Below are 24,740 nucleotides of genomic sequence, written 5' to 3' on the forward strand. Positions count from 1 at the left end.
AGGACCGGAGCTGGCCGAGCTCCCCATCGTCCCAGCTGCAGCTCCCCGGGTGCGTGGGAGAGCAGCGGAAAAGGAGGAGAGAAGAAGATGAAAGCGGGACTCGCCGACCATTTATTTGGTTTGTGCGTCAGACTAAAGCAGCGTTTCCTCCTTCAGATCTGCTGGCTCCAGAACTGGACGGGGAGGGGGTGTCTCGCTTGGACGTGACACCCGAGTGACACTGGAGAAGGATGGACAGCCGCAAGGTTCAACAAGCTCCATCTGTGGCCTGCTTTAAAAAGGCGTTTATTAGCTGTAAACCTCTGTCGTGACGTACAGAAAACTGGGGAGAGGAGCGGGAGATCGATCAAGTTTGAATCCTGGTGAGAGTCCTCCTTAGAAAAATGGTTAGAGGAAAAAAAAAAAGGGCAGCTTTGAAATCAAAACTGTCCCAAAAAAGAGCGTTTCTGCTAGTTAAAAGCCTTTAACTAGAAGAACTTTTTGTGTTTTTTTTTCCTTTACAAACATAGTGCATCTGCGATCATTGAGAATCATGGTCCGTCTAGAAAAGGGCCTGTGCTTGGGCTATGGAGAGGCTGCTGGTGGCGACAGCGAGTGTCGGTGAGCGGAGGCGTTACATGTGTGCTTCGGAGGCAGGACAGCCCGGCAGCAGCTCCCCGTTCACCACCGCCTCCGAGACCAGCATCTTGTCTTTGCCGGGATCCAGGCGCTGCTTCTTCAGCATCCTCTGATGAACCAGCGGGACGACGGAGAGCACCAAGGCGCCGATGATGGGAGGGACTCCAGCAAAATAAAAGGCCGCGTCGTAATTCTCAAAATAATCATTGAGGTATCCTGAAAGAGAAGAACAACGGCGGTTATAGCCACATCAGTCTAATGACCGACTTGTCTCCTCCCTCGAGTGAGAGCTACGGCTTGCTTCAACCACGAGATTAGGGTTTTTAAAACAATCTTTTTTTTCCACTGCATTCCTTGGAGTTTTTACGCCCTGGATTAAAGGATGTGCGCAGCCAACATTGTGTAGCAAGGAAGCCAAGAAGAAAAGCCTCAGCCATCCTTCCTATTTAACCAGAACAGGACACAATCAGACACATCCCAAACAATCCCAACCACAAGCTGAGACAGTGTTAAACAACCAAACATTTCAGGTGGCTCTTCCTAGCGCCTTGCTGGCCAGGAGGTAATAGGAAAGCAGGCAGGGGCCGTTCCTCTGCAGATTGCCTCCATCTGGAAGCCCTGCTTTGCTTACGGATGTTTTACCTACCTGGGGATGTCGCTGAAAAATACGTGCTGCCAGTTACACACAATAACCGATCCCTTAAAAATGAATGAGGTTCTGCACTTGTTAGTTCAGCAAGTTCTGACACAGCCAGGCATCCTTGGAGAAAAATGCATTGCCGTTTATTGGCACTGGAAAACCCCCTCTGAGTTTTCTCCTGCGTAGACACTTGCCTGGGGATTACGTCCACGAACCGAGCCCCTTCACCCAGCCCTGTGCCCGGCCAGCCCGATGCAGGGGGGCCTGCAGCCGCACCCTAATGGTGTCTGCAACCCTCGTGCTCCTTCAGGAGGGCATTAAACTGAATGTTGCTGCCAGAAGCAGAAAGATCAGAGGTGCTTATACAGCTTTAGCTTAGCGATTGCTGATGCAGACGTTCCGCTGTTCAAGGGCCAGCTTTGGCAAAGTGCTCGCTGTTGAGGACGTTGTGGTTATCACTGTGCATATACCCAAGCCTTGGGAAGCCAGAGGCTCAGGTGTCTCCATCTCTAACTTTTGACTCAGCAATCCAGGGGCTGAACTTTATTGATTGATTAGCAATCAGTCCCCAGATATCTAAAAGGACTTATTAGAAACCTAATATCTGCCAATTTTTAGCTCAGCTTCCAACAGAAATCAGTTAATGTAATCTTGGGTTGCTCTCACCGTTCCTCTGCTGGTTACCTTTCATCAGCCTGGAGAAAGGCCCTGAGATGCTACAGGACGTAGCGTGGAGTGATGCTACACCCGTACCTCAACCCCCACGTGACACGATAAGCCAGAAAATTCAAAATCGTATGTCTGGTCTCATGCCAAAATACCACCACGGGTGAAAGCCGCTACAAGCATCTGCTCCCCCCCAAGAGCTGGGTCCAGGTCCGGCACCGTGGCACTACCAACCTGCTATCGGCGTACCCGCGGTCATGGGCACAGCCATCAGCCCCATGAGGTACCCTATGGCCTGGGACGCCTGCATGGGCCCCACCAGCTCGAAGGCGATGGGGGCCATGATGGTGGTGAAGAAGCCATCGCAAAGGCCGAGGAAGAGGCAGATGACAATGACACCTTCGAACCCTCGGCACTGGGGGATCATCATGCACAGGAGGCCCAACAGCATGAAGGACGCCACCTGGGAAGACAGAAGTGGGCATGTCATTGGGGAGCAGGATGAGTGGGGATGGGCAGCACAAAGTGTCATGAAGATGACACTGAACCCGGCAACGACATTACCCCCTCCTCTGGACCCACCAATGCCATCCATCCTCTGCTCTCATCTCGGAGAGGCCCTTAGGAATAACCTTTTAAGAAGCTTTAGGAGGGATTATCTCCTTAGATTATCTCCTTAGATTAGCTGCTAGATTTCAGCAGTTTGTTTTTCAAAAACCACAAGAAGGTGAGAGGGTGTCCAGCAGTTTGGGAAGAGTTGGGACCACAGAGTTTGATTGCTAAACTGACACCGAGACCTCAGGTCAAGTGTGTAAGTTCTCTGTATACCTTTCTATAATAAATTTTCTTCCCTAACAGCAAACAAGGGTGTTTGTTAGGTGACGGTCGGTAAAGGATTTGTGATCTGTGGTTGACAGTTATTAAGCAGAGTGTCAATACTGATGTAGAGATGCTATCCCCCGGCCCACGGTGGTTAGCCAGCAGCTATGCGGAGGGTCGGACACAACGTACCTGCAGGTAAATCTTCTTCAGCCCAGGAATGCAGTCGCCAATGCGGCCTGAAACCAAGCGCCCCAGCCCTGACATGGCTCCAAGGCAAACCAGGAGGATCCAGTCCTTTTTGGTTTCCTGAAACCGCTTCTCCACATATTTTACCTAGGATGAAGGGAAGGATACAAAGACATGAATCCTCAGTAAGTTAATCCCTCCCATATCCCCAAAAGGGCCAAGACTTCCCGCAGAGGGCTTGTGGCTTTTGGGCTGGTTGTGTGACCCTCGTGTCCGCACCATGCTGATCTGCACACACCACCTCCGCCCACCCCAAACCCAACAGCCCCCTCCTCTCCCGCTACCGATGCTTGTCCTCGGGAGCCATGGGAAGCGACCGCTCTGCCCGCCCTGGCGCAGAGGACACACAGGAGCATTAAAAAGGTGTCTCCTCCCATCACTATTCCTGTTTGCAGGACGTGCCTGTAGCAGTTTCTTAGCTTCGAGGCTTTTGGTGGCTCTGTCCCTGCTGCCCATCCCCACCTTCCCACCTCCTCCTCGCCTGCACGGAAGAGCCCTTTCACTCTGGGCAAAGGGACCTCCCTCCCCGTCCCGTCCCAGCCAAGGCTCTTACCAGGTTCATGTAAGGTACGAGATATCCCAGGACAGCAGTAGCGATCCCAAAGGCCCAAATCCGATAGGTCTTTCTCCGGAAAACCCTCAAGTTGAAATATTTGCGTGTCTGGGCCCAGCACTGCTGCCGCATGCTCCGGCTGCCCAGCTTGTCCTGCCCATCGTGTTGAGAGTCACAAGAAGGCGGCAAGATGGGCCGATAGGTCAAGGACAAGAATATCTGGATGAGCATTAAGGCACTGAGTACTTGGAAAGTATGCGCCAGCCCAATGGCCTTCCCGACCATCTTCAGGAAGAAGGGGAGCGGCACGGAGATGAGGCAGCTGCCGCCGGCCACGATGCCATTGGCCAAACCAAGGCGGCGCTTGAAGTAGTGACCAAGGATGACCAGTGAGGGCTGGAAGGCGAAGGAGCTGCCGCAGCCAAAGAGGATCCCATATGTGAAATAACGAACTTCCAGAGACCTAGTGGAAAAAAAACCACATCAAGGTGGCTACGTTACGCAGAGGTAAGGAAGCCTTCTCCCCCGCGGTCCTGCAAAACCTGGAGTCAAGACCCAGGTCCCACATTATCACAGGTGCTACACAGACAGTCTGACCTCGAGGAGCTTATTCCCTAGCCAAAGCAAGGATTATCCTCATTTCACAGCTGGCACGTTAAATCTTCGGGAAAATGAAGCTTAGCTGGGGAGTGCTTTCTGCAAAGAGGAGAAGGCAGCCAACCTGCCCTCCTTGGGAAGCTGACCTAACTTGAATGGTTTTTAAATTACAGCAAGTAAGATTTTCTAAGGTAGGCAGATTATTTTTAGCTATAAATCCATTTTTTTTTCCACTGAAAAGGACTAATTGAAAACGTTTTGCACCCAGTGTTTGAAAGCAGAAGGCACTAACCCTGCTGGTTATTAGGCACTTAGGAAGGGAACATTGCGTTTCTGCCCAGGCTCCTCTGGGAGCTTCAATTAGACAGTTAATAGATCTCATTTGTACCTTACATTGGTGGCTGCACTCGAGGAGGGAGCGAAGTGGCTGCTCTACAGAACAGGTGGAAAGTCCTGAGAGCCCTTGGAAGGAGCCGTTTCCCAATTGCCAGCCCAGTTTTCCCAACAGAAGCAGCTGAGAAAGGAGCCTAAAGTTAGGCGGTGCAAATAACCCGTTGTGTTTCTCTCCAGATGAAGGATTTTTTTCTTCATCCCCGTGCAATACCTTCAGCTGCAAAAGTCTGCCATGAAATACTGCATGGGAGGAGAGTGAGATGGAAACGTTTGGGCAGCTCACCGGGCAAGTGATGCTGCACAAACGGGGTCTTTACTCCAACACTCAGAACGATTCATGTGAAATACTGAATGCCGCTCACGAAGCAAGCGAGAAGACAGCAGCCCAGATCTAACGGAGCAGTTTGAAGTTGAGAAAACGTTTACAAGCACATAATTTCTTCCATTACACACTCATCTCTTTAGCTAGCCAAGCAGAAAGCAGACCGTGCCTGCTGTACCCAACGGCTCAAAGACAAATGACTGTCATGAAAAGCAATTTCCAGCTCCTCCAGAACGAAGCCACATCAGAAACCGTCTCTGCAGGAGCCAGGCAAGCAGCTGGGCTACGCAGGCTGTCTCCGACCTCCCACGCACCAGCCCTGGCCATCTCAGCTGGGCCACACCAGCTTTGGTACTGTAGCTAAGCTGACGCGTTGGATAAGTGGAGACAAATGCCACGGTTCCCATCTGCTCCCCGTTGACGCTAAGACACCCCTGCATGAGCAGGGGCTCCTTTCAGCCATACTTCTTAGCCAGGATTTCCCACCCTGCTCGCTGAGAATCGGCCAGCTGCTCTCCGGTGGGAAGGGTGGCATCGTCTCCCTCGGATAACGAGGTCTCCCATGGATAACGACATCTCCTGGGACAAGGAGCTCTCCCTCCAACGGCTGCCTCCCACAAAGGGAATGGCCCTGGTTCAGCCCCGCTGGCAGAGGTTTGGGGGATTTCTCTCTGCAGGAGAAACCGGGCAGAAATTGTGGAGGGGAAGGAGCAGCAGATGAAAAGGGGCTCAAACCCTACCACAGAACACTTAATGGTGCAGAAGAGGAGGGCTGGGAGGGATTTGGAGGCCATATAAAGGCAGCCTTGGTGAACTGGCCGCCATCTCCCATTCCTCACGCTAAAACAGCCCCCTTAAAACTGGAGGGAAGGTGAAGTCTTAACACAACTGGGGTTTCTCTCTTCTTGAGGGCCCATAAGTTCTGTGGTGGCTTGAGCTGATTACGAATGCAGGAGACACCCCGGTGCAAGGCAGCAAAGCGAGGAAAACCCTCGCCTCAACCCCATCCAGAAAACTTCAGCCTTCCCCAAAGCTCTGCGTTTCAGCATATTTTCTTTATTTAGTGGTTTTCATACAAAAAAACCAATATTTTGCGAGTAGGAGGCACTGAGCATGGGTGCTGGGGTCCTACTGTGCAGGCTTGGTGGCTGAGTGGGTTTTTGGATCAGCTCGGTGCAATGCTGGGAACCACTGCTCCTCTGCTTGGACAAAGCAAACCCATTTTAGAGAAATCAGGAGATAAAGGGTTGATTAGCCTTGATCCAGCCCTGCCTGAGCCCACCTAACCCAGGCTGCATCTCCCTTTACAGCAGCAGCTCACGAACAGCAGCTCCCTTTGCACCGGTGCATGGAGCCTGGCCAGCACCGGGTGGGTCATCTCCAGCTGTGGCTGGGGGAGCTGGCAAAGGGGACAAAAAAAAAAAAGCTTCTCCATTGTTCTGGGCGAGCAGGAGCCACTAGCTCCGAATTTCGGGACCAGCCTTTGCCACCCAGATGGAGCACTACCAAATCCCGCAGGCCCGCTGCTCTTCCTCCGGCTCCGGCTCGGCTGTGCCGAAGGCAGATTCCCTGGCCGTGGTCCAGCTGCAAAGGGGCTCCTTTCTCCCTTAAAAGGCAGCCAAAGGAATGTGAACCAAGCACGAAAAGGCAGGAAATGGGGATTTCAGCTCTGGAGCTCTCCTGGAAATAATATTCTTTGCCTGTACTGTTTGATTTTTTTTTTTTTTAAGCCCAACACAACAAGCCACTGGCAGCGATGTGGTCCCAAGAGCTCTTTTTCTTTGCGCAAACATTTTATAATGGGGGGGGGGGGGGTAAAAAAAAGTCCAAGCTTCGTTGATTAGAAGGAAAGCAAGATTACGTGGGAAGCGCCTGTGCTCGGCACTGCCAGGAGCCCGGGCATACCTTCCCTCAGGACCGCCTGCACTTTCCCCAATTACTCTTATCTTTTGAAATACAAAGGGGTGGCACCTGCGGAGGAAGTCGCCGAGGGTGGTTCCTTCCACGCCGCTGCCCGTGCTGCTGCCCGAGATGGTTTTAGCATCCCAACTCCCCTGGCTGCGATCGGCCCCGGTACCGGGGACTTTGCCTCCCGCCTCCCAGCGCAATGGGGGGCTCCCGCAGCTGGGGATGCGGGGACCCATCACACAAACGTATCCACAGGGAACCAGGGTTGGGGCGAGCACGAGGGTCTCGTTGGCCAGGATGAAAGGGAGCTGGCATCCCACTGCCCCGCGCGGGCAGGGAGGAGCACAGCGCAGGCAAGTCACCCTCCGGGAAACTAGTGTGTATTTGCTTTAAACAAACCCACTTCTTGAAGCATTTTAATTAAAACAATATTGATTTTAACTGAAATCCAACCCGAAGCAATGTTTTTACTCAGAAAAACTGGGGCAAATAATGCTTTGGAGGGTGTCTCCACGGTGCCTTTGAGACTCCGTTTAACAAGTGCTGCATAAAGTACGCCAGAGGTGACCTCTTTTTGCTCCCACAAAGATGCAAATGTCTTGGCTTGGAAAGATTCTCACATCGAATCAGGTACACCTGCCACCCAAATGCACATCGGCGAGCGCCTGCCAGCAGAAATTCATGGCACAGGCTCAGCCGTGGAAAATGAGCAGCAGCAATCGCCCTGCGCTGCAGCAAACGCCCCAGCCGGCGCAGGAACGGCACAAACTGTTCCAAACCCCGTCTGTGTCCCCTTCCCCGTCTGCCCTGCATGGAAACTCCCTCTTGCCAGGTGTAACCCATCAAATATTATTTTAAGCATTAATTTACTTTCAGTACCAAATGCGAAATTGGTTGCAAAGAAGACCGGGTTTGTCCACGAGCGTCTCTTTGGAGCTGCCTGCAAGAGGCGCGCCAACTTCTCACCGCCTGTTCTAAAGATCAAATGAAGGACCTGAGGGCTGAAATCCCATAAAATAAATTCCCTCGCTCAGGTAAAATTCACTCTCTTGTTATAAAAGGACAAAAGAGCAACTTGGTTCAATTTGGAGAGAAACAGGCTGCACGCACGTGGGCTGTAGGGATGCCAGGAGACCTCTCATCTGGCTGGAAACCACCTGCTTTGCCCCAAAAGGCAGCAGCAATGTGGAGGCAGGGAGGTTGCAGGGAACAGTGAGCAAAAGGAGCTCGCTGAAAAGCTGGATGACCCCCCTGCAGCCTTACTTGGTGAAGGAGCTGGAGAGGAGTCCGATGAAGGCGATGGCAGCTCCTGAGGCTGCTGTGGTCCTGCAGCCGATCCGGTCGGTGAAGATGCTGACGATGGGAGAGCAGAAAAAAATCATGCCCATGGCCAAGGAGCCGACCCATGCTAGGGAGAGAGAGAAGAGAGGCGACGGTCAGGGTGGGACATCAAACAGGTGCCAGAAGGAGAACAACCAGGGACCGACTCCAGCTTTGAAGGTGGTCTCAGCAGAGAGGCAGCCCCATCACACCATTAATTAACAGTGCAGCTCATAAATAACAGCGTTACCGCCTGCACTGCCCGCCGGCATCACGGCTGGGGCGCAATCTGTCCCGCTGTTCACCTGTGAGATGGAGGCACAGCCAGGTTTTCCTTTTATTCCCCTCCGCTGGGTTCATACGTGTCCTAGGAAAGGCAGTGAGCTTTCTAATGCTTTTTTCTAACGGCCCTTGCTGCGCACGTAATGACGCCTCCACTGATGCCGCTTCCATAGGGGACATCTCCACGGCCAAAAGCCCCCCGAGCTCCTCAGAGCCCTCTGCTCCCTGCCTTTGGCTATGAAGAGTTTCATATCTTGAGTTAAAGCTCTGCGCGTCCAGGTACAACACTCATCCATCACTGTTCCCCATTGCCCCGAGCCAGGACTGCCTCACCTCCCCCTCGCCCCACGTTCAGCAGGGATTTCTTGTTGCAGCTGAGCTGGTGGGGGGACACAGGTTGTACCCGGTTAGATGACATCCCTGGCCCTGCCGGGCGAACCCAGGCGGGACCGTGAGCTCATGTCTCCTCCCGACCAACCTCTGGAGAAAACCACTGTCTGGCTGGCTGTCTTTTTTCAGAAACTTTTATTATTTGCAGATTATTTCAGCCTGTCGTCTTCTCCCTGCCCTCCACCTCCTCTCTTTAATGGTTTCTGTGACTATTTTGGGGAGGAAAGGCAGGATTTCAAGAAAAGCAATGTGGTAAGGAAAAAAATCTCAGTCTACCAGCTCTGAGGAGAAGCAAGAGGTCCCCTTGGCAGGGCGCGAGACAGGGCAGACAGACGGACGGACAAGGGGGCCCCAGCCCTACGTGGCACCCAAGCAGGGGGGACCTCCTGGAGCATCTTCCAGCTTCAGGCCAAGCACGATCTGCCCCGGACAGACCCCAGGACATGTGCTCCTTGCTTTTTTAATTCTTTTTTTGGGGTTGTTTTTTTTGCACCCAAACCAAGCACTCTGCAAACCCTTTTAGCACAGCCCCACACAATAACAACCCGTCCTTCAAGAGCCATGAGATTTTCAGAAAATAGCCAGGTCCCTATTAAAAGCAAATCCCAGCTATATAACAGCCTCTCCAACCTCTGCCTTTCAAAAAGGACCACACAAAGAAGCCCTCGCTAGCCTGGGAAGAACTGACCCTTCCAAATTAATTATAAGTTTGCAAGGACCCAATTTACTCCAAAGTCTTCCTTAATAAATGCAGAGCGGAGCAATAAAAAGAAAAGCGAGGGCTGCGCGGGAACCTCGTGGGACTCGCTGGGCTCTCGTCTCGACACCAGGCGAAGTGCAAAAGGGCGAGGGAGAGGGAGAGGACCCCCCTCTCTGGCTGATTTTCTTGGTTATAAACACAAGGCACAGTGTAATGAAAGTCCTTCTAATAGGATTAGGTGGCACGGCTCCAAAGAGCCGTCCAAAACAACTCCAAGAGGGGGTGAGGGGTGGGAGCAAAGCCAAGATGGGAAAGGCTCGTTAAATTGGATAATATACTTCCAGAAATGTTCCTTCTACTCCAGCCAAGGCAGTAAAACGTTAGATGGCCCCGTCACGTTTGAAGTTTGTTATTTTTGGAAATTACTTTAAGAAACGCGGAAATAAAAGCATAAAGCAAAGTATTAAATTTAAAGGGCCAGATTCTGATCTTAATAACACGGAGATTTACATGCAAATAAGCAATATCAATCTCTGGCCCCAAAAATGCATACTCACCTGCGGAGATCAAAGCAAACCTGGGGCGAGAGGCTCAGCAACGGGCGCTTAAAAGCTCCTCCAGCTTTGGGTTTGTAAAGAGGAGATATCACTCAATTAAAATTGGTAAACACAAAAAAAGAGTCCCGTGGCAAATTGCTCTACCTTAGAGAAAGGGCTTACCACAAGCAATGAATAAAAATAGACTTGGGGAAGAACATCAAGTTAAAATTAGTAAGAACAATAGCCTCACTTCCAGAGCGGGGTTTTGTCTTCCCAGCGCTTCCCAGCGAAGCCCCGGGAAGCCGGGAGGGCTGGGCGAGCTCCAGCACTGGAAGGAAACCTTGGCAAAATCTGGGGGCAGGAGAAAGCCGCCTCGGCCCCAGCTCCGGTCCTGGCATGATTCACCCCGAAACAGCCCCCAGAAAGCGCGTTGCACAACTGACCGCCTTGTTTTAGCCCCAGCATGATGGCGATGATCTCCTTTCACCTGGGTCAGGGCAAGGCTGGAGGAAAGCCATGGCAGAAAACCATGGGTTGGAAAGAAAAATGGGGTTCAGGTGAAGTGTAGCCCCAAACCTGCCCTCCAGACACGGAGCCGGAGTCCCTGCGTCTGCTCCAGGGGATGAAGGGTTTATTTTTGGCAAACTGTAACATGGTATTGAAGTTTCTCCTGGACTTTCCTGGACATGAAGGGGAGAGGCAGCCGTTCCTCCGGTGGAAACCAGAAGGGGCTTAACCAGCCTGAGTCAGGGCTTCCCTTCGGCAGCTCCTCAGATGCTGGAGAAGTTACGACTTGATTTAAAGCCCACAGGAAAAAAAAAAAAGGGGGGGAATCTTTGCTTCTGATTTCCACGGGGTTTGGATGAGATGGTTAATTCCTAGCCCGGCCACACCTCACAGCCCTCTGCGGCTGATAATCTGGGTGAGATATACTGAAACACACAAAGACAAGCCCCCACAAGAGGCACGAAGCCTTATCAGCCGCATGGTGCGATCAAGCAGATCCTAAAAGAAACGATGGATTCAATCCAGCTGAGGATGGGGCTGGAAGGAGCTCAAGAGCTGTGCAGAATTTGGAAAGGAGTCAGGTTAAGATTTGATCAAGTCTCGAGGTGCTGTAAGTCCAACCACCTCCTGGAACCGCCAGCTGAGAGGGCTGGTTTTGGAGTTGCCATGGTCGGACCCGGCTGGTGACAGCTGAGAAACCCCCTCTCCAAGGGATGCCTTTACAGAAACACCAAAGGCTTCAGAAACCGCTTTTTTAATTAAAACAAGGCATTTAAAGCACTCTCCTTTTGCAAGGAGGAGTGAAGATGACTTCTGATTTGGAGGCTGGCAGTATTGGAGGTGGCTAAATGCGTGCTGTCCCTCCCCAATAGCCACCTCTCCGCTGACCCTGCTTGGCACTGCAAGTTACGCCGAGACCAGCCATGTCCATGCCACCCTGCTCCCACCCGCAGCCCCTCCTGAAGGCAATAAAACAGCAGCTGGGGAGCCAGGACCCCCTGGGTGCACGCACCCCACTCCTTGCTGCTTGCTCCGGCCCGGATGGCAGCGGGCTGGGGGACGGCAGCAGCCCAAGCTGCCACCCGAGCCCAGGCCACCTGCAACCCCAGACTCCTCCAGAGCTGATGGGACCTTCCTGGTGGTCCTGAGGATGCTCTGGGGTATGGGAAGAGCCCAGCATGGGGCTGGTGCCCCTTTGCTGGAGCAGAAAGGTTGACCAAGGAGAGCATCCCACCAGCAGCTCTCCCACAGCATCATGGCACGGGGGGGATAACGCTCCAGCTAAATTGCTCCTTCCCACCTTGAGTTAACAAAGACAGCCAAACTGTTAGGCCGTGGCAGGTCCACAGCAACACAGCCTTCAACAGGGGAAGCCAGCGGTTGAAGGTCTCCAAGGAGAACGGTGATGCAGTGGTGTAGGAGATGTGGGTAACGTGGCCAAGCCGAGCCATCCTCCCCAGCGCCGCTCACTCTGGGCTCAAGACAGAGTAAAAACCAGGGAGGTGACCCATTTGCCCACCAGCCCTGCACCATCAAGCCGTGCCCATGATGGAGGAGCTCTGGGACTAGGTGTGCCTCGGCCACCACATCCTCCTGGCAGTGGGTGACACCACTGCTGGGGACCCTGTGGCAGAGGAGGGCTGGCATGTGGGGGTCAGGACCTGCAATGGGGCTGGCAATGCCGAGGGGCCAGGGAGGGCTGCGAGCACCACATCTCTGTGTTCATGGCAGCAAGAGGTGGGCAGAGCCCCCGGGGTCGGTCCAGGCGGGCCCCACGCACCAGACACCAGATCAGCCTTCTTTCCAGCAAGGCCATCCAAAAAGGATGAAAAGCTCCTTCCTGGCCGGTATTTCCCCGAGTAGAAAAAGGTTTCTGAGCACCACGGAGCAGAGCAAGGTGGGCGCAGGAAGGTGAGAAACAACAGGGGACAACGTAACGCTCTGCGACGCAGATCCAGACCCCCCCGGTATTTAGCTCATTGTTCCAAAAAACATCATTAAAAAATCGTACTGCATAGCACTTGCAGCTGAGCCTATTTGTTCCTTTAAAAATGAATCTCCAGGGAGAGAGAAGGAAGGGACGTCGCGCTCAGCCGTGCTTCCCCGCTGACCCAAATACCCCTGGCTGGAGGGATCAAGGACCAGGAGGTGACCTCAGATCCGCCGCTGGAGGAAGTGTCTTCCCTCGCTTCCCGCGGCTTCTCCCGCTCGCGCCGTGCGGCTGGGACAGGGCGGCCGCTGGAGGGGACGGGGACATGCTGCAGAGGGTCACCTTCCCCAGGCACTTGGCATTTCTTGGAGGAAAGATGGGGCAGCCAAAGGTAATTCGCCTCCATCTCCCTGTCTGTACTGCTCCTCCAAGAAATAAGTAATTTCTTGACTTGTGCTTTCTGGGGACAGGGAAGCTCTGCTGGCGTGACAAACCTCATCACGCATCTTCAAAGCCCTCTCCAGCCCCACCTGGCTCCCTTTTCGGGTGGCCTGGGAGCCCAAGCAACCTGGTGGCCCTGCCCATGCAGACGCAGTGGGGAAGCGGAGGGCTGCAACCCCCCTCCGTGGAGCTAATGCATGCCGCCCGGAGCACATCTGCAGCAAAAACGAAGCAGCTGTTTTATCTTGCGCCCTTTAAAAAGCCATTTGCGTCATCTTCTTGCTCACTCAAAGTAAAACCTGGAGCGCTCCCAACAGCTCGCCCCATGTGCTCAACACCCCCCGCGGACCGAGCACATCCCGGGGAAGGTTGGTCAAGCCTTAAATAAAGGCAGATGCAAAGTCACATCTGAGGAGGCCACCACAATGCACGGCTGGAAGGGAAACTAAGCTAAAGAGCAGCAAACCGAAGCTGAGGAGCAGCAAACCGAAGCTGAAGAGCAGCAAACCGAAGCTGAAGAGCAGCCGGGCTCCTCTGGACAGGAGGTGGTGGTGTGGTGCGGTAGCAGCCACCGTGCATCATGTGCAGCTAAAAGCCAGATAAACTCGTTAATTGTATAGCAAGCCCTGCTTGGTACCATACCCTAAAGCTTCAGAACAAAGTCCTCCTTTATTAGGTTTGGCTGACTTCTCCCCCCGCCTCCCTTCTTTCAAAAACAATTCCAAAACAGCCTGAAAATTGGAATAAATGGAATTATTCAAAGGTCTGACTAAAGACCCTTTCAGTGTTCCATTTGTGGCAGTATTAGGACAGAGTAAGGAAAAATGTGAATGTCATAGAAGTGGCAGCTACCGTCATTGCAGCATTGTCCCATGACCATGGATAATGCAACAACTTCTCAGAGACCAGACCCAGCAAGTGTCCATCCAGTCTTTGCCATAGGAGACTTTTAAAAAATCAATTTTTAACTGGGTCAGGAGCACAGGGCACTGGAGCAGAGCAGGCTGGGAACGTACTTTGCTTTAAAAAACCCACCACGTCTCTCCTCACTGGGCCTCTCCACCTTCCCTTGCTCCCAAGGACGCAGGGGACATTTAAGAGATGATGCCCAGGCCAGCTCCTGCAACCACTAAGTGACAGATACTAGCTTATGTGAGAGAAAAGTCCCAATATTAGCTGCCCTGTGGCCATGTTAAGTAGAGATGGAGACAAATCTGTGGTTTTGCTTGGCAAGCAACAGGCGTGAAGTGTTCGCCTGAGATTTGTGCGCTGAAGGTCTTGGAGAAACTCAGCCCCAGCCACATTTTGCATCGTTTCATTCCAAAAATATAAAATTTGACCCCGGTTAGAGCAAAATGGCGTTCAAGCTCATGTCTGAGCTGCAGCACGTCCACCCCGTCCACAGCCCTGCTCCCGCTCGGCCTCAGAGGCTCCAGAGCTGGTCCAGAAATGCAAGTTCTTGTGAAGTCCATCCAAAAGCAACAAGGCAGCACGTGCTCTGCAGCTGAAACCCCCCCGATGTGCCCAGGCTGGATTTTTCTCCCCAGCACTCCCCTCGGCAGGCCAGGAAGGTTTTTCTTCTCCACATCGCCTTCTGGCTTACAATTTTTGAGAGATGATTCACCTACCACACACTAAAGTTACCCAACAAATAGGAGCTATGGTTGCAACAACTTCATCTCAACATGGGCTCCCATTCACCACATCCCATCTAGATGTCTTTCCATGACCTACACCTTCAAGAAGGCTGGAGATCTTCTTAATTCAATCTCTCCTGATGTTGGGTGACTCCAAGTTTGCCCATGTCCCATCTCCCTGGGTGAAAGCCTGGGGCTGCACGCCTGGAGGGCATCTCTTGGGGTTCAGCTGCTCTTGGGCAAAACCAGTGCCCTAACGCAGCTCCTGCCCGAATGAACTGGCAGAGCCTCTTTAGTACTGGGAGAAAAAAAGCCCGTCCCAGAGGCGAGCATCCCCTTCATCAACTGCGCTGTCAAACACCTCACCAGCCCCTGGCTGCGTTTTAATCCAGCAATTTTATGAAAAACAGAAAAGTTCCATTTTAATTGGTGAAAATTCCCTCCTCCCGCTCGCAGAGCGCCAATCTGTAATTAGCCTTTCATGTAAAACGATGTTTATTCCTGACAGAGTTTATCTTGGCACAAACAGGCGCTCCGAAATGTGCACACATTTGAAGACTCAAACCCTGCATTTAATTCTCTATCTGCTTGTTAATCCTCATTGTTCTCAAGCCCCTTTTCAAAACACACCCACAGGGAGAAAAAAGTATTTTTTTATATATATATGAAAAAAAAAAATGCTTTCCAGCATCAGGAACACCAGCAGCGAGCACAGCACCGTAGGCACCGGCCCGGGGTCCGGCTGCCCCCACAGCTCCTGGTGCTCACCCAAACACACGGTTTCAAACCCAGGAGGCCTTCCTCTTGATTTTTTCCATCTTTCCGTTTGGTTTTTTTTTTTTTTAATAGAATTTTTCTCCCCAGCTGAGATGCCCTTCGGATGTCCCCCCTGTAATGCAGGCACTCACCCGAAGGACAGGACCCCTGTGTTTCTTCGGCAGCTCTGCAGCGGGAGGGTGGGCAAAGCACGGTGGGGAACCACCAACAGCCCCCAGCTAACTCTCAGCGATGCAAGCAGACGGGGGCCAGACCCCAAGTTTCACGATTCCTCGGCTTAATTTGGAGCAATTTGGGATTTACGCACTCCCGGCATGCAGCAGCCACAACTCCTACCATAGGGGCTGCACCAGTAGCCCCCCAGTGACCTCCCAGCTGGGACTGGGTGACCGAAGCAGACCAGGTCCTTCCCCCCTGTCCAGCCCCAAGTGTAGACGGCAGCATGGGGCCCATGGGGGCTAGTGGGGAGAGTGGAGGGGTCCCGAGCGGCTGCCAGCGGCTTCTCCAGGTTGCCCCACTCTGGGTGACCGCATTGCTTCCAACAGGGCAATAAACACAATATCTACCTTATAAAATGAAAGGGAGAGTAAAGGGTCAGGGTCAGGATTAGGGTCAGGGTTAGAGTCAGGGTCAGGATTAGGATTTGAGTTAGGGTCAGTGTTAGGGTTTGGGTTTGGGTCAGGGTCAAGATCAGAGTCAAGGTCAGGGCCAGGGTTTGGATTAGGGTCAGGGTTATGGTCAGGGTTATGGTTAGGATTTGGGTGAGGGTCAGGGTCAGGGTTAGGGCCAGGGTTAGGGTTTGGGGGTCAGGGTTAGGGGGTCCGGCTCTCCCCAGCCCAACGCACCCTGGCAGGTTGGGGTTTCCTCCAGGCCCCATGTGCTGGCTCCTCACCCTGTGTTTTTGGGGAAACAGTTCCCATTGCTGGAGCCAGGCAGGTCCCGGAGCCGACGGCAATGATTAACTCCAGTGGGACAGCATGGGTCAGCTGTGGCCCCGGACACCGGCTGCTGCACGTCCGAAATTTTAAGCCTTTGGAAAAGCCATGACCTGACCAAACTTCACCGAGCTTTGACTATGATTAACCTCCTCCAGTTGCTCGTACAAGCGCGCAAAGCGCTCGCTTAGGAACAGCTCAGCATTCGTGCCCTGCCATGGCCATCCTCCCGTCGCCGACAGGGCAGTGGTGACACCCTTGCTCTCCCCCCAGCCCAAAAACTTGTCATCTCCTCCGAATCCCCACCGTGGCCGCTTCTTCTAACTGGCAGACTTGTACTGGTAACCAGTTCCTGCAGCACAGAGAAAACTGGGAGGACAGTGCAGCTGGGGGACGGGGGTGGAGAAGCTTCAGGAATTCACCCCACTGCTTTATCTCCCTTTGGAGACCACCAGTACCAAGAGACGGCTCTGCGAGACGTGATCGTCCATCCAAGGCAAAACCACCACATTTGCAAACAGGGCAGGGAGGATGCAAGGGGGTGGGCACCTGCAAGGACACGAGCCGTGAGAGGGGCAGCCTGCCCGCCCGTCCCAGCCTGGCACCGGCACCGGCACCAGGATCGGGCCAGCAGCGTTACGGCATATGCCTAGCCAGCACCAGCCACCGCTTCCCAGCCAGGGATCCAGATGAGTGCTGCCACTTTTGGGGGGACACCTGAAACCCCAAAAAAGCAGGATGGCGACTCCGGGGGCACCTCACCCCCTGCCCCACGCTCACCTGCACCCCGCCAGCCATCCCATGCATGTGACTGGTACGGCATTTCCCTGGCTCGGAGCGGCTCGGCTGGCTTTCTGATACGCTGCTGGGACGCAGAGGTCGTGGCTCCCGGCCAGCGCACATCAGAGCAGACGGCAAAAGAGCACCGCAGCTCATGGGCCGGGCTGAGGGGGCAATGCCAACAGGCAAGGTCTATGTCAAGGTCGGTGGTTCATCTCCCGGCCAGGCACAGCATCCACGTGCATCCCTACAGGTGCCTATGCCCAGTGCAAACCCACCACCTCAGCTGGCATCGCTTCTCCATCTACGTGGTGATATTATACCCAAGGCATGGCTGCAGAACCCCAAAATCCCCAACCTTACACTGGGGTGAAAGCACCTGGGGCACCCCGGTCCCCTGGGGAGAAGACGGAAGGGCTCCCGGCCCTCAGCGGGAGGCAGGTTAGGTACCCCTCCCGAAACGCGGCTGGTGGCCCAAGACTGCTCCATCCCTTGCGAAATCACCGGGAGCTTTCTGTCTCCTCTCCCCCACCGCCAGCAAACCCCGCCTGGGCTGCATTTGGGAACCCTCCGCCTTCTGCGGGGAGGCTGGGGTGAGAAAGGATGCTTTTTTCCAAGCTGGAAGAGACAGAAAAGTTTCCTTCTTTGCCAAATTTCTCCTGAGCCATCTTCTGTTTCCCATTAATGGCAAGAAAAAACCCTCTGGCCCATGCCTGCGCTCCTCCCACTGCAGTTCCCATGGGTGCTTGTCAACATCCCAGTCAAAAAGGAGACTTAAACCCACCCAACCTGGCTGGCCGTGCTGCAGGGGCCCGCAGAGCGAGGACGGGCGGCGGGTGGAAAACAACCCCCCTGCTCTGCTCTTACATCTTCCCCACGGAAACTTTTCAACTCCAGTTGCTGGCAGGAGCCGGGCTGATCCCAGCTGAATTCCTTCCATTTACCAGCAAATAAATAGCAGTTAAATGGAGGGAAGAGAAAAACACCCTTTTTTTCAAAGGGAAAACAAAGAGGCTGGGGAGAATAAATGGAGGCGAAATGCTGGGCTGCTCATGAAGATCTTTTTCCCCTCCCAGTGGGTACTTGACAGCCTTCCCTTTCAGTTAATTAAGGGATACTCAGAAAGAAAAATACTTCCAGCCCTTTGCCAACCCTGACCATTAAGGAGAGAGTCACAGTGAGCCTGAGACCAAACCCAGGAGCCCTGGCCACAGCTCCTCCACCCAGCCCAGACACTTAAACCACCATTTTTTAGACCAATAGGTGCCGTTGCAGGACATCTCCGGTGTCCTCCCAGCCCTGGAGGACTTCTGCCCAGCCTTTTCTCCAAACTCTCCGGTGATGGGCATCTCCAGCCTTCCCTAGACAAGGGCTGGTCTTCTTGCACTTCTCCCAACCAACACCTTCCTTGCTGCAAAATTTCAAAGCATCACTTTGCAACCTGTCCCTCACCGGACAGAGAGAACAGCTTATTACCTTTTTTTGCAACTTTTTAGGCAGCTGAAGGCAGTGATGCACCTTCCCTCCTCTCGCAGGAACAACCCCAACCCGAGCTTCAGCACTGCACATCGTCCCCCCTCCTCTCCTCCACGTCTCCCAGTTGACCCAACCCTTTCCCGGTGCGCGGTACTCAGTGGAGACCCCTTTCCACGTCCCTCCTGGGGACTGACTAATAATTAATTGTCCCAATTAATTGGCCAAGGCTGGGGCACCCTGAGGATGAGCGAGGTTGGAAGAAAGCATCCTCCACGTTCCTCCCAGCGGCACCCACCTGCATCACAGCATCCTCCCCTCCATCCCCCCGGCCCGTAACCACCCCATGGACCCCCCCAAGCTCCAGGGGAAAAAAATGCTGCGGCACCCTCAGCCTGAGCCCCCCTGGGGCAAGCGCCCCGAAACAGAGAGCGCAGGGGCGGCAGCGATGCCTCCCCCACAGCACCCGAGCAGAGCTGCCCGCCCGAGTATTATCCAAATATTTCAGTTATGTTACTTATTTGCTTACACCCAACAAGGCCCCAGTTTCCCCGAAGACAAAGTCCGCCCAATACCAGACTATATACGGGGCTAGAAATATGAAAGGGAAAATCTAGGCGGCAGCCGCGGCTGCTGCGGGCGCTTTCCGAAGGGAGGCCCCTCTCCAGGCTGCGCCAGTCGGCTTTTAAGTTGTTTTGCCCCCGAGCTTCGAGCTTCGTTCACAAAGGAGATAACACCTCCCTGCCATGGCCTCTTCCACCTGGGCTCTCCCACCACGTCGGCGGCTCCCCGGGCCGGTGCCGGTGCTCAGCCCCAGCCCAAACCCTCCTGCAGCGCGAGGGATGGCGCAAGGTGATGACTGACCGCGCTGGGGATCCATCGGGGAGCCTCCTCCATTGAGCAAATATCTTTAGAAATCAAAATAAATGAAGACCAGCTGTTTGTAAGCAGGTTGAGCAGAGCCCTTGAGGGGGCACACAGCCAGGGCAGCATCCCAGGCTGCCCTAGCCGTGTCCGTGCGGCAAAATGGCTCCGTGGTGGAAGATCTGGGCTGTTCTCCTGATGGCTATCGGGAAATTATTTCCTCCTCTGGTGCTGGAGAGTTTCCCCTGGCTCTCCAGCACGGAGACACTAACGCCTCTGGATAGTGCTCCTGAAGCCTACTGATGGGGAAAAAAATCCCCGAGCGACGCAAGACCTGTGTATCATCATTAAACCAAATACCCGGAGGCCAAAAGAGAGGTAAAATATCCATGTGATTTTAATCTCTTGGAGTTTCCTTACATTAAAGCACACATTTGAGAACACCTGGATATCTCAGAAAAATAGACCATGCTGTAATTAAGCAAATCCGATAGCTAAAGGAAACTGAAGAACAGCAATATTTTATTTTATTTAATTTTTTTTTTTCCCCAACAAGAAACAGGTTATACCCCTTTGCCAATGGGCTGTTACTTTTGGCTGACCTGCTCTCATTTAAAAGTTTTTCAGACGCCGGGTGGCTTCGGCAGCTGCCCCGCGGTGCGGGGAAGGGCCAGCCCTGCCCTTCGATGCTCCGGGCGAGTGGAGAAAAGCCACGGCCGAGGCGTCGGGGTTTCCTGCGTGGGATGGTACCCAGCCCCGTGTTTCCCATTAGCATCTCGGGAACCCAGCCCCGAGCCCTCCAGCTCCTGCCGATGCACCTTGAATGGGGATCCATAATACATACACACACATATACATATATGTGCATATATACGCCTGTGTGCATCTATGTATATACACACATATACATATATATTAAAAAAGCAACCTCCTGAGGGCTTTAGCCCACACGACGGCTGCGGGCAGAGCCGCGCCGTGGCTTCCCCGGAGCCGCACAATGTTTAACGAGACGGAGGGGAGCTGGGGACAGCCCGTACCATTTAAAGTGCCTCGGCAGCAAAGTGCTTCGAAGCCCGGTGAAACATTAATGCGCTTCCCCGGAGAAATGCCTTTGCTTTTTGCTGCATCAAGGGCTTTGAAATCGGAATAAATAACAGGGCAGGTTAATGAAGGTTTCTATCAGTTACTGGGTAAGTTTTGGTCCTCCTGTGATTCGGGTTTAAAAGCCATACACCCTACCTCCATGGCCAGCAAGCCTCCTCTTCCTCCCCATGGAAATACTGCATTTTGGGGTACGGGCAGGAATCAAAATTACCCTGTTACCACAGGCACCAGCCATGGGATTGCTGTAGGTAACACATGCTGCAGTCCCCGGGCTTGTTTTCAAGCGGCTCAGCTCCAGTTTCTCCCACAAAGCCCCCTGACACCCAGGGGCAAAGGGAAGAGCAGGGGCCGAGTGGCTTCAGCAGCGTAGAGCTGAAGCCCCCCAGGATTTTGGGGTAGGGAGGGATGCGAGGGGCCACAGGCAGCCCTGGCTTGCAAAGCCCCGAGCGTGGGGTGGATCTAACCCTGCCACTCACCCCAGCGCCGGACCACGGAGTTCTGCTGGAGGACACCAGCCCACCCGCCGCCCCGTGACAGCACTGGGGACCGTCTGTTTGCTGAAGCATCGTCAGATTGCTCAGGAGGGGCTCAGCCTCTGCAATGACCCTGACATGGGGCTCCCCCTTCCCAAGCTCTGCCTGGCCACGGTGAGCTGGTGCACGTGCGTGGTGGTGGCATCACGGGTGGGCAGAGCGGGGCAAGGGTGCCGAATGCCACCATGAGGCCAAGTGCGTGTGCCGTGTGCCAGCGACGAAGGAAAGACCAGTGAGACCAGGGTAAATCTGCACCAGGGGGTCTGTAGCCACGGGGCCAAGTGGAGGCAGCCCACAGCTCGCTGCTGCCTGCACACCCCTTCCCCGGGTCCCTGCTCGGGCTCCCAAATCCCAACTGCTACAGCCGAAGTCGTGGCAAAATGTCCAGCCCTTTCTTCTGGCCAAGGAGCAACTCTGAACTGGGGCCGCCTGAGGACTGGAGCGGCAAACGCAGCCGAGCCGTGCTCCCTGGCCACAGCCGAGCAGCAACCGCAGGCAACCCAAAGCTGAAATTTCCCCCCCCCCAAAAAAAAATCCGTGCTGCGGCACTGACCATGGACTAGGACAGCAGAAAGTATGGGATGCAGATCTCCATTTGCCTGTGCCACTTGGTTTAACCTGGCCATGAAGCTTCAGTGGGTTGGGGAGCCAGGAGGTGCACGGAGGCTTACAGGAACGGGGTGATGGAGAAGCAGAACCCCCCTTCAGCCAGGGCTCGGGGGGCTCCCACGCTGCTGCCAGTCCTGCCGGGCACCGAGACAGCGGCTACGGGCCGGCTGGGGATCACGCGACGTTTGCAGAGCCGGGGAGAGGCTCACTTCTGTCTTGATTGCTAATGAGACTAATACCAGCTGCTTCTCGCTTAACCAGTCTGACCATCGGGCTGAGCCAAAACTGATTCATTCATAAGAAAATGGAAAAGGAGACTGACTCGTCACCAGCCCTGACTAATGGGGGAGCCAGCCAACAACCTGCCGCTTGCACACCGGCCCCGGCACCCTGCTCTTTCGACTCCTCATCATCTTCCCAAATTCAAATGCTCAGACGAAGCCTGAGCTTTGCCCTGGCATAGCCAGATGGCCCAAGTAATAAAAGAAAGGGCTATCTGCTGCAAAAAGTGCCAGCGTGTGGCCAGGGGGCAATGCCTGACATTTTGCAATAGCTAATTCCTGCTTTGGAAGCAGAGGAAACATTAAAACCCCCAAAGACCTTGCTTTTCATGCTGCTCTGCCTAGCATCATCTTCCCACCAGTTTTTTGGTTTTTTTTTTTTCCCTCTTCATCCCACAATAAAAATCTAAGCAACCGCCTTCATTGAGCAGAAAAACTCTCCGCCACCCTGCTGTAAAAACAGCTTTCTGCTTTTTAATGTGGCGTGTTTTGTTTTATGAGGCCAGTGGGGCACAGACCATGGCGGGGGGAGGCTGCAGATTGGGTGGGTGGGAAAAATGTTGTCCCAAGGGAGAGAAACGAGCTCTGACATCCAGACTGGGGCAAATCTTGTCTCTGGGTGTAATTTAGGATGGGCCAGCGAGGGTTAACAGCAAGCCACAGAGGTCAAATCAGGACCTGAAGTACCTCCACTCCTGGCTGTTTGGTTCAGGCTTTGGTTGATGAACTGAAGCAGGGCAGAGTTTAATAGCTTAAAAAAAAAAGTCTGCCATGATTTCTTAGCTTCGGGCAACACATTTGATTTTTATATGAATCTCCCTTAATAAAGGCCCTCTCCCAAAATGCAGATCCCAAGGGCCAGGCTCTCCCAGCTAAAAGCCTGCGACACCATCCCCTGTCCCCAGATGTCCTGAGTTTTTATCACCCTACCCTGCAGATGTCAGGACAAACACAGCAAAACTTCAGTTCTTGGTGAGAAACCTACCCTGCACCAATATGGGTCTTGAAAATCCCCACTTTCAAGGCAGAAAATCCCCAGCCAGGCCAGTGTGGGCAGAGAAATGCCCTGAATCCTGACACCGGGAGCACACGACCACCGTGACAGCCACAGGGTTCCGTGGGGACAGTGGAAAACCGGGACGCCGTGGGTCAGGGGCAAGCAGAGCTCCGGGTATCAGTGCTGATGCCCCACTCGCCTCTCCCGCACCAGCCTCAGCAGGCTGGGAAAGAGTTGCCAAATATGAAATTCTCCTTTGCCCATCTCGGTGCAGGGGCACCAGTCAAGCATTTCACACGCAACACCGAGAGCGGAAAAGCCTCGTGCAAGGGCTTTAGGATGCGCACCCTGCTCTCCCTCCCGAGGGCATACGGCTACCCAGCATTAGCCCGATGCCCACGTGCAGCGGCGAGCATGCACCCTGCAACCTGCCAAGGACAGGAAAAACCTGCAAGGGATGGAAACCGCATTCCCAAGGCGCAAGGGAAAAGCTATCCAGAAAGTGGTAGACAACATCCCTGTCGGTCCTCACACTTTCCCCTCCCAGGCTGGTTTCTCACTCACTGCAGGCGAGCTTCCCTGGCATCAAGGCGGTCGGCACGGCTTTTATTTGATGCTGAATCTCCCCACGGGCAGGGGACGCAGTGGGGTACGGGCAGGAGGAGCCCCACAAAGACCTCACACCTCCAGCAGCGCTGAGGCCCCGCCGAGTTTTTGAAAAAAGAAAAAAAAACCCAAACCCAACACCACCAATATTGACCCCTTGGCAACATCCTATCTCAGTTAACACTCTGCTATTATTATACTCTGCAATTAAGTGATAAAGCTATAATTGCCTTATCTGATGGAGCCGGGCACGGCAGCGAGGCAGGAGCTGGCCTCTGCACCTCTGTCCCACTGGCAGGCAGGGGCGGGTTGGGTTTATGGGGTGGACGGCATCACACCAGGCATTTTAAAGCCACCCTGTCCAAAAGCATCCTCCTGCTTGGCAGACAGACGGACAGACAGGACCCTCTGGCAGCGCTGGGCTTCCTTGCGCTGAAGCTGGGTCAGCAGCATCACCCCCGTACTGGCGTGCCGCCCCGCTTCCATCCCCGCAGACCTTGGGTGGTACCCAGGGAAGGCAGCAGTGCCCCCGCCAGCTTCCGACCAGGAGATGGTCAGCTCCGGCCAGGAGGGAAGCACATGGAAAAAAAGGAGCAGCTTTTAACCCACTCTTCCTTAGGAAGGTAGAAGTGGATAGTCGAGGGACCAAAGTGCAAAACCACATCACCAGCTGCTCCCCAGCCCTCCCTGCATCCCTGCTTCAGCATCCCGAGCAGCAAGCCGTGGGCACGCAGCCGGGAGAGCCCACCAGCAGCCGGGCCACTTTGAGAGCAGCCCCTCAGTACGGGATGGGGCACGCTCAGCTGCACCAGCCGGATCGGGGCACTGGTTTTAGAGGAGGTGACTCCAGTCCCCCAGCCTGGTGCTGAGCAAAGCCGTACCCAGCAGCTCTCAGGCCGTAATAAGTCCAGCTTGGTATTTTCATCCACACATTTGTCACCTCTGAAAGCTCTGATGGGCTATGGCATCCTTTCCAACAAGATCAGCTCTGTTTAATTTGTTTTTTTCAAGTTTGACACCCCCTGAATCCTGATTCATGCTTTTTTTTTTTTTCGAGCTTTTTAGTATTGGACCGCAGCACCGCTCCTGACGCCGCCAGCTTTCGGCAGAGCAGCATTCACCCACCTTAGGAAAAAAAATAAAGCCCTCCAAAATCCCACCCGCGTGACCGCTTCCCAAATACACCCCAATCCGCCTGGCCAGCGAAGCCACCCGCTCCCCGCACACCCACCCCAGCCCAGAGGCCACGGTGAAGGGCGCCGGGGCCATG

At 54.0% G+C, this 24,740-nt stretch overlaps 1 protein-coding gene across 1 annotated transcript in view; it reads right to left on the reverse strand.

Annotated features, from left to right (window-relative positions):
• Positions 1 to 24,740, reverse strand: part of SLC16A2 (solute carrier family 16 member 2) — a gene marked incomplete at its 5' end in the record, with an annotated part of 34,167 nt that continues 9,427 nt past the window's right edge. Inside the window, 5 exons of the mRNA XM_082323117.1 lie at positions 1 to 834; positions 2,159 to 2,387; positions 2,936 to 3,079; positions 3,546 to 4,008; positions 8,029 to 8,173. Coding sequence (XP_082179243.1) covers positions 614 to 834; positions 2,159 to 2,387; positions 2,936 to 3,079; positions 3,546 to 4,008; positions 8,029 to 8,173 — 1,202 coding nt within the window. The 3' untranslated portion in view covers positions 1 to 613. The remainder of the gene's footprint in view (positions 835 to 2,158; positions 2,388 to 2,935; positions 3,080 to 3,545; positions 4,009 to 8,028; positions 8,174 to 24,740) is intronic.

Source organism: Platalea leucorodia (assembly GCF_965183815.1).
Source record: "Platalea leucorodia genome assembly, chromosome: 10".
NCBI lineage: Eukaryota > Metazoa > Chordata > Aves > Pelecaniformes > Threskiornithidae > Platalea > Platalea leucorodia.